At 49.5% G+C, this 12,163-nt stretch overlaps 3 protein-coding genes across 3 annotated transcripts, besides 3 other annotated features; all 3 read right to left on the bottom strand.

Moving 5' to 3' along the window:
* Window positions 1-12,163: part of a sequence feature (sequence corresponds to BAC RPCI93-28F21) that runs on past both edges of the window.
* Window positions 669-1,133, bottom strand: Tb927.6.420 (hypothetical protein; the record flags this gene model as incomplete). The annotated part of the gene is made up of 1 exon (XM_840072.1): window positions 669-1,133. The coding sequence occupies one exon, from the start codon at window positions 1,131-1,133 to the stop codon at window positions 669-671; it is 465 nt and encodes a 154-aa protein (XP_845165.1).
* Window positions 1,615-4,191, bottom strand: Tb927.6.410 (hypothetical protein, conserved; the record flags this gene model as incomplete). Its single annotated transcript, XM_840071.1, has 1 exon — window positions 1,615-4,191. The coding sequence occupies one exon, from the start codon at window positions 4,189-4,191 to the stop codon at window positions 1,615-1,617; it is 2,577 nt and encodes an 858-aa protein (XP_845164.1).
* Window positions 7,786-9,213, bottom strand: Tb927.6.400 (peptidase M20/M25/M40, putative; the record flags this gene model as incomplete). Its single annotated transcript, XM_840070.1, has 1 exon — window positions 7,786-9,213. One exon carries the CDS (start codon window positions 9,211-9,213, stop codon window positions 7,786-7,788), a length of 1,428 nt encoding a protein of 475 aa, XP_845163.1.
* Window positions 9,241-9,264: a microsatellite.
* Window positions 11,423-11,444: a sequence feature (GC_rich).

Raw genomic sequence — 12,163 nt, 5'->3', positions numbered from 1 at the left:
TCATTACTAATTATGGAGCTGCTTTGGAGCCTTGTTGTGGAATTGGTGGCATAGTCGTCGGCGTGACTGCTGTGGTGACAGACGCATGGCAACTATGCAACTCAGGCATCTGCGCCTTGGAAGCTGCTTCAACGTACCCATTACGTGTGGTGCAGCACTCAACTACCCAGGCGAGGCAAGTCGTGTCATAACATCCCTGTGAGTTTGCGTGGTTGCACAATTTGGTGGCTGCAGGCCCGTGGGCATCCAACAGCTGCCCGTTCTCAGCTTTCAACGAGCTTAGAGCACGACTCCCACAGTAAACTGGTTGTAAAGAGAACAGACAAGCTCTCCCTGTCCCATATTATTTCACGTTAATGGAGGAGGACGGCCACACAAACTCTCTCTCCCTCTTTTTGTCCCTCCACCCCTGTCCCACCACCTCGAGACTTTTGGGCGGAAAATTCACCTACGGACTCCACACGACATTGTGAATCCCCAGCATCCCCGTCACAGCTGTGGTCATTAGACACACTACGGGTAATGTAGCTTTCTGGGGGTAACATTTATTTGATAGGGTTGATAACAATCATGAGTATTTCGTGCGTGTCATTAACCAAGTGAATGACGGGCAGCCCTTTCAGACCCTTCCTTTGAGACATCACAATATCGTAGTTATCAAACCCGATTCAGGGACATGGATACCTCAACTCTAGAGGGAGAAGAGGAGATCCTCTAGGGGACAGCGGTTGTGGATGTATAGAAACTACCCTATCATGATTCTCTAGGCTGTACCAGCCGCTTGCCTTTAGTTCACTCGCAAGGAGGAATGCAAACCAGTTTTCTGCCTGCCAAATGTTATCGATAGAAACCCCCTCCCTCCCCACCAACCACGCAAAGCACCAGTACCTATATTTCAACAGCGGTTGACCCGATACTGCCCTTAAACGGAACAAAAGGTGGCGAAGATGAGATATTTCAGAGCGATGGTGTCCTGCAAGCGGAGGCAGTTGATCGTGGGGAAGGTGGTCCAGTACATCAAACGAGGAATGAAGTGGGCGTATCAGAGAGGCGAAAAGGGGGAGGAACCCAATGGTAGGGTTGAAAAAAAAAAAAAGAAAACGGGTCCACAGAGGCCCCAATATCTGTTGCATAACTGCTTGCTTAAATTTTGCACAACCACACCGAAATATTCATAATTAATAAATGTTTTGTCTGCGACCCGCCATTAGCGATCAAAAAGGGAGGCAAGTAAGGTAAAATATGATAAGACAAGTCAAACCAAAAACAAAAAAAGGACGGTGCGTGCAATATTTCTCTTTACCCGTCTGTTCATGGTGCCAATTTGCTTAAGTTATTTTGAAGAGCAGCAAATATAACCCCTACCGCCTGACACGTGTGAGTGTCCCTAGCGTGTTGGGCAGCCTTTACATACACATCGATGCTACCGACGGTACACATAAAACCCAAGGGGGAAGCACCAAAAATATCAGCACAACCGGCGCCACACTGGCGTCTCCACACACCAGAGGCGCAATATACGAGTGGGAAGTGCCCTTAAGAAAACTGTGGTTATGGCACAAGATACACAGCACCCAGAACCCGCTCAGAATATACAAAACTTTCGGACCCTCGTCAGCATCTGTAACGAACTACAACATTACGCCCACGAAACTCCTTTAACACTTCGGAACTCACGTACATGTTTTTCACGTTTAGTTTCCGCAGACTAGGGAAGTTGGCCAAAACACCGAGACAGAGGACGCTCTGGCAGCCCTTGAGGTTCAACTCTTCCACTGTAGTCATCAATGGGAATGGCGTACCACCCTCCACATTCCTGCAGAAGGAAATATCCAGCTTCACTAGGTTATTGCACTGGATGAGGCTTTGGAGGCTCCTTGGAGTAATTGTGGCACCACTCAGACTGAAAACACGCAGCTTAGGCAGCAGGGCAGCTGCATCAACAATTGCGCCGGCACTAGAGCAACTTCGGACGTCCAGCTCTTCAAGCGAAGTAATCTTAGAGAGAGAGCTCATGTTCCCTGTGCACCCACGAGCAGTGAATCCGAGCTTCACCAGGCCTGGTATAGTGGCAAGTACATCAAGACACTGTTCTGTCATGCTTATGAAACTTAAATCCAACACACACAGATGAGGCAAGGAGGAAAGGACGTCCATTTGTAGACTCAAATGTCCCTGACCCCGCAAACTCAGCTCTTCAAGCGTTTCAATCCCTTCGAGGGGGAACACATCTGTTAGCGAAACAGTGGGTGCAACCTCACAGCTACTCTCCAAAGTAGAAGATTCCTCCGAATGCTGGCAAATTCTTTGGGGGAGAACCAAGTGTAGCGTGCGTAACGGAAGGCTATCGAGACCGTCCACGCAGGGTACTCCATCTTTGTGCAACCGAAGCTTTAGTTCCTTCAGCGTGGCGACTTGAGCGAGTTGGCTTAGGTCGGTCAAATTCCAACAGAAAGAAATGTCAAGTGACGTCAAGGTCTTGCTTTCACTCAGACCACCAAAACACAAATCGGTTATGCCCGTTCCACTCAGATTCAACACACGGAGCTTCGGTAAAGATCCAAGTGCATCAACACCTGCCTCTACACCTCCTCGTCCCTGGAGATTCAAGTCTTCTAGTGCTATTATCTCTGCAAGTGGACTTACATCCGTTAAATGGGGGTACTTTGTATCCGCACTTTGATCACCATCAGAACTACACTCCTCTTGCACGCAGCCGCTGGGGGCCACCAGTGGGAGGCTCAAATCCAATACCCGTAACCGCCGCAAGCTTGCAATCGGCGCCAAACACGTTAAGTTCCAAGCATCACGCAGAGTTAGCTCCTCCAGGCCCTCCAACAGGCACAAACAGCGAAATTCGTCATCAGAGATTTGTTGGTAATGTAGCTGAAGGGTCTTAAGGGAAGGCAGTCCGCTCAAAAAATGAAGGTGCCTCACCTCCCCTTCAATATCCAGGCTCAATGCGTCGAGTGATTTCGCCTCAGCCAGGACCTCCAGGTCGCACACACCGCGACACTCGCTGAAACGGAGCTTGGCTATGGATGGGCACATGCTGATGAATTTAAAATCACTCAACTGCAGTGACATTCTCTTTACTTTCAACTCATAGGTGGCGCGCTCAGCGGAATGGGAAGAGTGTTTGTTAGAGTCCTTCACTGGAAACAGTTTAATACATGTTCTACCCTGCTGCCCCAGACGACTTAGTGCACGCCTGAAATAGGCAATCAGTTCGAGCTCAGCTTCTCCAAACTCTTCAGCAGATGCACCACATGCTTCAAAGTTGAAGCTGTTCATCAGCCTTTCCTCACTGCTTATAATATCCACCGGATGCTCCTGGCGCTGCCAAGCCCCATTCTTCGACTGGTCAAGCAGTCTGACGGTTTTACAAGCCGCTGTAGGACTCTCTGATATATTCAACTCCGCTGTACCACATGGGGGCTCGCTTTCCGCATTTTCACTTACCTTATCACGTCCAGTCAGTGAAGCAGTCCCGTGTTGGCTGAATTCCCTTCTGATCTTCTCAATTTCATGATCCACTTTATTTTGGAGTTGGAGCATGTGCTCACTCACAGTTCTTATAGTAGCCTCATTGTTAGCAACGCGGGGTAAAATGCTGCACATGTACCCGTTCATTTCTTCCACCGTTTTCAGGAGCGACTGTAAGTCAGCTGCATTGACCTCTACGACGCCGCCTGATCCGTCATTCCAAGGCTTTTCGGACATTTGCGCACAGCTGTCACGGATGCCTCTTTGCAAGGCCCCAACGATTTTATTAAGCGCCTCACCGTGTTGCATGAAGTCGTTATAGTCAGCCTCTGTCGGCATGCTTGTAGCGCGTGTTAACGTCTGGATCCCGGTGAGGTCAACGTATAAAGCCTCCATCCCAGCACTCCCATACAATGCCCGCTCACACTCCTTGACCACATCTTTTAGTGGCTTTTTGTGCTCCTCGTCAACTGAAAATAACAAGCGCTTCGCAAAATCCGCAGACTCATCGGATGGTGAAAGTGTGTTATCATCTTTACAGCAATCACCTGCACCCATCCCTGTACTGTACATGCTGAGAGCCCTTACAATATCCGCTGCACTGAACCAGCTGGTGCCATCCGTAGAACGGACCACGTGGATGGGATAGCCATTGTATCTCACACAAAGTGGATTCCCACCCATGAATATATCTGGTTGTGTCATTCTTGAATATTTAGACGTATTTTACTAGTACGAACAACGGATTATGTGCTATTTAAAAAAAACGAGCGGGTAGGAACAAAGGTGGGGTAGACAACTGGATAGGAGAGAATTGACGGAGTTACACACGGTTGTGCGCCATCGCCGGTCTCCGCTAGACAAGCACGATCTATCATTAGTACGTTCTTTTCATGAAAAAGGAGTGGAGTGTTGCGCTGCCAAAAATAAACTAAGACACGTCATATTATGCCGAAACAAAAGCCATCACATGATATTATTTTTAAAGCTGCGGCACATAACGAAAAAATGTCGGATTCATGACCATGGAAAGGCAAGCTCGAACACGGGCACGGTTTGCTGCCGTCGAACTGTTATCCACAGATTGTGCTGCCAAGCCAGCATGAAACAAAGAACCGGTAAAACTAGGGTGTAGTATTCAGCACATGTGCGCCAACCTACACGGTTTGGTCCGTGACGGTGGGAATACACATTTCCTGAACCGCTGCATGACTCTCAAATGCGCACCGCCACGAGGGGCTACAGTGCAAGAAGCAACCAAAGGCGTCACCACCCGGAAGCTGAGTTCTCAGTGCCCTCGACCCTTCCAGTGGTTACACCTTTAGCAGGGCACCTTGTTACTACCCTGGACTCGGAGGCACGATTCCACGGTTCTACTCCCGACTCATTCTGAGTCTCTCTCGCTTGTGTCCTCGCTTTGTTAATTGATAACTTTTCCCACTGGACGGCAGCTTCTGCTGATTGCAAACCCTCTCTCCGCCTCTGCTTGCATCGAATTTTAACGCAGGCCACGTGTGCCAAAACGCGCGGGCCTCTTCACTGCCTATGAAAACAAGGCGTGCCACACCGACGTGAAGCAGCGGTCCTCTCACATTTGTCGTCATGCCACTTCTGCACTTCACAAACTTGTCTGCGGAGGTCCGATGGCACAAACATCAGAAGCAGGGTCCTCCCCCCTACCGCACACGGACGTAAAAACACTTAGATATCACATCTCAAGCGTGGCTACATGTGCGGCATTTATCGGTTTCTTCTGTTTCGGCCTCCCCGTGGTACTTCTTCACAAACCCAAGAGTTGGAGTGGCGCTGCCCCACACACTCCACAGCAGAGGACTTGCTTATTACAACATCAGCTTCCCCCTCACATTGCTCAACAAAAGGCACCGACCAAACAGCTTGTGTGACGAGCGGCTCGCCGTTACTATCTACGGGGCCCTTCAATGAAGAGGTTGGAAACTACGAAACCGTTTCGCGTCAACCTTGCTCAATCACACTGGCCGCTGTTGAGCCGACGCCACACCTCAGAACACGCCAAAGGGCGACGCGCCAACGGTGCGAGACGCCTTGATAAGCATTATAACGTTGCGCCGTCATACCTCCAGGTTTGACTGTGTCTGGGGACCCACACACCGAGGCAAACGGGAGGCCAACAGTAACGCAGTGGGGAAACAAGTAGTCAGGCGGAGAGCACAACCTCTTTCCCGAAGGGCGTTTGACAGAGCAGGCATATGGCATCACGGTGAAGCGGCGGTGCTAAAAAAAAGTGTTGATGTGGTCACCCACCAACCGAACCAAAAAAACAGGGACACCTGCAGTTTGAGTAGCGCGGCCTTGATTTCGTAATGTTGGGAGAAAGAGGGGAAGGACTTGCAATGTGGGCGCTTAATCAAGCCATTGATCCAACCCCTCAGTGCCGTACAGCGCCAACGCACACATAAGAAACACATACACACGTAGGATGCTCAAAAGAACCGCAACCACTTCGACCCTGCTGCCTGGAAAGCGGGGCAACCGTGAGGATTGTCTTCACCCTCTGAGCGAGGCGGAGCAAGCAGCCAAAGCCAGCTCAGTGGCAGCGGCTCGTTCAAACACCTACCCAGCAACAGACAATAGCTAAAAAACTCAACGTCCAACTATCCCACCAACACTTGGGTAAGATCGGACACCGCAAAATCCACCCACCACCAGCCCCCCCCCCCCATCTACCCTGGGAACGGTTTTACGGAGCGGAGGCACATGTGCAGCGCACCTATACAAGGACCTCATCAACCATTATATCGCCAAAATTGATTCCTCCCCTCCATTGATTCTGCCATGCGGATCTGAACGAAGGAAGCCGTTGTCTCCACGTATTGCCTTCCCTCCCCGCCCCCTGCCAATAGCTCTTCGTCGTGAGAGTTCCATCAACTTCGGTTCCACGGGTTGGCGCTGCATAGACTTCCCGGCTGGTCGCGTGTTACCACTCGGTGTCACGCATTCTGCAGCGACCGCAAAATGTTTTTGCTGTCCGAGTTAGCACATCGCATTGCGGCAGGCGGACCCACACACGAAGCCAATAGACACCAGCTGGAGCAAACCCTCCGTTTCCATACCGCTAAGCTGTGCTGACCCACCAACCACGCAAACCCTGCCTATTGATTGGATGCGTCGACCACAGGCTGATACTTCACCCTCAGATGAAACCAGAGAAGGAGGCAGCGAAGGAAAGGAAGTATCTGAAAGACGTGAAGGTGAGAAAACGTTTTAGAAACACTTTGCTTCACTTGTTACCTCGTGGAGACCAAAAACTGGCCGAGTGAGACATGTACGCTGCACCGATGTAACTGAGCACAGCTGCCGAAGGTGGGGAGAGCAATGGCCCCCACTTATACTTTGTCTTAGTTGGCGACATCAGTGCGACTTCGGGAGCGTAAGGCATTGCCCGGATAGCAAAACAAGGTATAACAATTTCACATGTTTCGTGACACGCAGCAGCGAAAATGAGTTCAATAAGGACGCTTTTCTGTCTTCCACCACGACCGAACTACCGTCGCTATCTTGAGTGTGACGCGTCCGTACGGGCTGCTCACCACCCCCACCCCGACGATGGTGGCAAAGCCCACACGGCACAACGTAATGCCTGCAACAATGGCTGCGATCCATTCGGATCAAAATGGTGGGCTAAGGGTTTCGCCAGAACCCTGATAGCGGCCGTACGGACGGCGGGACATTTTACTTACGAATCTACCGATTTGTTCACTAATAAAATAACTTTCGAGACGAAGTAAGAGAAAACAAATAAACGGAACGGAACGGCGGACCCATTGCGAGGTGTTCGTGTTCAATTAATCGGACGACTGGTATATTGAGTCCGAGCTCGCGTATGTATTAAACTTGTGAGAGGGTGTCGAAGGTAAAAGGGGAAAAAACACTCCAAAATCATAACTTCAGGGAACATATTCACCAAACACAGGGACAAACGTCAGCTAGAACGCACTGAACGAAAGTCTCTTCATCTTTCTGGGCCTCCACATAATAGTCGGACGGCAAACAAAGTGGAAAGGGGGAACGTAAATTGATAAAAACATTATCCCATATCTGCTTCACTTCTTTTCCCGCCTCTGGAATATCTCTCCCCCCCCCCTCCCACATGCAAGCAAGTAGCCGAGAAACCAGAATAACATATTAGCACCAACGTCGTCAATCCCCACATGCTCAAGCCCACAAACTCATTTATCCCACCACAGAGAAGTAAAGTTGCACGTTTAACCAACAGGACCGTAAATGCAGGGGAGCAAACTTGAAGCAATGGTCGGCTGATCACTGCTTATGTATCTTTGGCGTTGCATGGTAGTGGTCCGCAACGATTCGGGCAACACACGTAGTTACTCCTTTCGCAAACGGCACATGTAGAAACTCGTTCGGCCCGTGTGCGTTGCTCTTCGGTCCCAAAACGCCGGTGACCACAAATTGCGCATCCGGAAATTTTTTCAGCAACATTGCAATAAAAGGAATGGACCCACCCATGCCCTGTGATGCGAACCCCTTACCAAAAGCCATCTCACTACCCTTATTGAGCGCCTCCACAAGCCATGGCTTTAGCCGTGGTGTCGCACAGCCGTCACCTGCATCATCCGGAGTGAAAGTTACTTTGGCGTTATATGGGGAATCAGCCTCGAGTATTCTTTTCATCGCTAGTGTGGCCTTCGTCGCGTCCACAATAGGGGGGACACGGAGGGAGAGCCGCAGCACGGTCTTGGCACGATTGACATTCCCAGCCGTTGCCGCATCAGGGAGGTTATCACCCACCACTGTCAAGCACGGTTTCCAAGAATTCCTCAGGGCTAGCTCCACAGTGTCATCAACTTCAGTAGACACGCCGGACAGAAGGGGAAACTGCTCCTTGTATGCAATTGCCCTTATTGACTGCATACTCTCCACAACATGCTGAGGGATGTCACAGTTTGCTTCGATAATTTTTACTTCACCGGTATTTGTATCTTCAATACGTTCGAGGAGCATACGGGCAATACGAAAGGAATCGGGAACAACGCCACCGGATAGGCCACTGTGCATGCCTTCCTTCATTGTTTCCACTGTAAGCATGCCACCACATACTCCTCGTAGAGCTGTCGTCAGCCAAAGTTGATCGTAGCTCATCGCCCCACTGTCCAAACAAATAAGAAGATCGACGTTGCCGATGCGGTCCCTGCATTTCTCGAGGTAAAAAGGGAGGTGCATACTCCCAGATTCCTCACTGGCCTCAATGATAACAACGACTTTCCCGTGTGGAATGCCTTGCTTTTGCACAGCCGCCATTGCGGTCAGAGCTGAAAACACGGCATAACCATCGTCAGCTCCTCCACGACCATATAATCTGCCATCCCGATACACTGGCTTATATGGGTGGAGTCCCTCCTCCCACGGAAGAAGAGGGGGTTGTTTGTCCATATGGCCGTACATCATTAGTGTGTTGGCACATGGCTCAGTTCCTTCAATCTCCACAATGAGGAAAGGCGTTAATCCTTTCTCCTCGAAAAGCTCGTATTTCATACCCTTGATGGGCTGTTTTTTGACCCACTCAATAATGATATCCATAGCCTTTTGCATTAACCCATTGGTTGCCCATTCCTGGTCGTAGTGGGGGCTTTGGTTCGGAACCTCGATGTATGCAGAAATGGTGGGGACGAGGGTCTTGTCCCATTCGTCAGTAATGAATTTATGAACTGCACCCCAATCAACCTGCATCGGAGTATTTACTTATTTTTTATGTGTACCCTAACCCTAACCCTAACCCTATTCACAAGTTTGCGCTCTTACTGAAAATTCGAATGCTTGTATGGTTAGTCCCTTCGAAGAAAAAAACTAAATTCGTATGTGTAGTTGCAGCAGTGAAAAACTGTATACTTCACTTGGTGTTTAAATCTGTCGGAGGGAAGAATTATTTAATTGCCGACAATATGGACAATGCTTCAGTACATGCACATATGCACATGCCAACACCATCTCCAGCGGTGTACACCTTTCTCCCCTGTGGCAACCTAGTTTTGTACATACTTTGCTCTCGTACTTACTTACCACGACTGTGTTAAGTTCTCCTTCAAGGCCCCTGCAGCTATCCTCGTCACCGGCAGAGCCGAAGATCAACTTGGCGCCCGCTGAAATCACATACTCACTTCGTCTTCTATTAACGCGAGGTAATGATGTTGCACCTGCACTTTCCTCCTCTACACTTTATGCACGCATGCAGATACACACATGACGAGTCAGATCCATATCAAAGCCGTCTCCCCGAATATATTGCGGCCAAATACAATAGCCGAGTAGTAGACACGTAAAACATCTTCTAACAGTGAGTGTAAAAGGGGTAACAAACACACCCACTTCTAGAAAACTTATGGCTTATGACCGAACCGCAAAATATGTAAATTAACGTCTAACTGTATATTAACGAGGTTGCCACAACAGATAAAACACGACAAACGATTATGCAAAACCGCCGATAACATCATCGACAACACACTTCGCTGAAACTATCATTATTACCTCTGGAAGCATGGCCTGGGTAGCACCTACCACGGGCAAAGTATGTGACAATACTTGAAATCTTCGTGGAATATGATAATATGAAAAAGTACATGCTCGGTACACAAAAACCAGGTCACCATTTCACGACGCAAAAAACAAAGAGGCAGAAACATGACCCTCCGGCCAAGCGAAAGTTATTACACACGTCACCTTTGTTTTCTAACGCCGTCGCGATGCCTTGATATAAGCAGTCATATTCGACCGCCCGTGTTGTGTCCAGAGGGAGAAGGCAACGAAAGAAAAGGAACTTGGGTTACCTTAATGAAACAGAATAAAAACGTAGGAACTTCACCCCAAGTTCAGCGGAAAAAGGAAGCAGTAAAATATTTCGTATGTACCCGAACATAATGTTTACAAAAACATTGTAGCATATGTCTCCTTACTTATACTACAAAACAACTGCTTATACAACCTCAAAATTAAAGAAGGTGCGGATTCTCCTAGAAAAACAAGCACAATCAAAAAACATAGCAGAGGCCACCGACAAAATTAAGTGAATAAATGTACGCAATATTTTTCTCCAAAAAGAAAAAGAACGGACGCACCGCCAAAGTGATTGCATGGTCCCAACATCCTCGCAAACCGTCTATGCACTATGAAGATCAACACCCATTTGCAAAGGCCAATAGGAAAAGTGCACAGAAGACTCACAAACATCAGCGAAAAGTTAACATTGTAGCCGACCACCTAATAGGAAACAACCAAAAGAGGTATATCGGAATCACACGAACGGAATTAAAATAAATAACACAGATAATTCCAGGAGTCGACGAAAATAAAATCAAACTGCATGAGTGAAAGACACACGACCCCTTGTAACACAAAGAAAAGGACGGAACTTTACGGATATCCGCATTATCAGAATTAAAAAATCCTTCGGTCGTGGGAGGGACGTTCACCGTGCACAGCAACGTGTTCACTCGTAATAAAAAAAACAAAAGAAGTGTGGAGTATCCCGCAACCACAGATCCACACATACACACACTGCATAACTGAATACCTCTTTATATCTGCCCCTTTTCCTTTTATCCTTGACATATAGTCTCTAACCGTCGTGGAGGATATCCTTTCTTTTTCTTTCCCTCTCAAGCATACCGCAGTGTGCGGCCCACACAGTCAAGCAGTACAAGCAACGCTCAGCACAAACACCGGTATCACGAACACAGAATCGAGTGTCAGCACGCGATTGATACTTCGTTTCAGGGGGGATGTTCAATCCTTCTATTGATACTACGCAATTGAAGCGCGCCTGCGCACACAAAAAAAAAATCCCCCCACCCGGAATGCCCATACAGGTCCCTTTCTTTCCCGAGGGACCGCCGATTAAATGACGGCGCCCGAGCACGGTGGGGGTCTCCAAGTGGAGAAACCCGCCGCCCCCCCCCCCCCCCAGCTGGCGCCCGAAGATACGAAATAGCGGGCTCCGGCAACACGATCATGCGGCAGCAGCCCCCAAGGGACAGTGCTGCTAAACCGCGACTCCCTAGGGTGCCTTGGAGGCGATATCTCCCCTTCAGTTTCATATCCTTTAAAGTGGCCGGAACTTCCACGCACCTTTGCTACCTCCTGCTAGCGGGCGGCCTGCGCCCCACTAGCTCCCCACAAGCGAACACAAGGAGACAGAAGTTCTAACCCCCAAGCATTGATCAGTCCCATCTCCTGAAGAGAAAAACCAACCGCACGAGGCACACGCCACCGGCACCCCAGACGGCGGAAGCCACTTCTTCCAAACGCGCTGTACGCGCCCAACGCCCCGAGCGAGGTTGAAGGCCACATTATCCCTCCCCTTAGCACTTTTTTGGCACCGCGCGGCAGCTAACGCAACCCCGAAAGCTAAAAGAATGTCAGCCACGGCGCGGGTAAGCGGCCATCGCCACACCACTTGCCCCTCCCAATCCTCAAGGGTGATCAAGGCGTCACCACGCCCAGTGGCACCGCAGCACCACCTCCCAAAACCCCAAGGGGCATCTACTAAATTAGCCAACCCGCAGAGGAAGGCGACTGAGGCACCGGCACGTGCGCCCTGCCCGGTTGGCGTCCCCACGAGGAAAGGATCTACATGGTTCTCCAAACGGATTGAATGGCGCGGCATCCCCGTGAAAATGAGAAA

This window comes from Trypanosoma brucei, chromosome 6 (genome assembly GCF_000002445.2).
Source record: "Trypanosoma brucei brucei TREU927 chromosome 6, complete sequence".
Lineage (NCBI taxonomy): Eukaryota > Euglenozoa > Kinetoplastea > Trypanosomatida > Trypanosomatidae > Trypanosoma > Trypanosoma brucei.
Note: the sequence above shows the minus strand (reverse complement) of the source record. Positions and strands in the feature narration are given on the sequence as shown.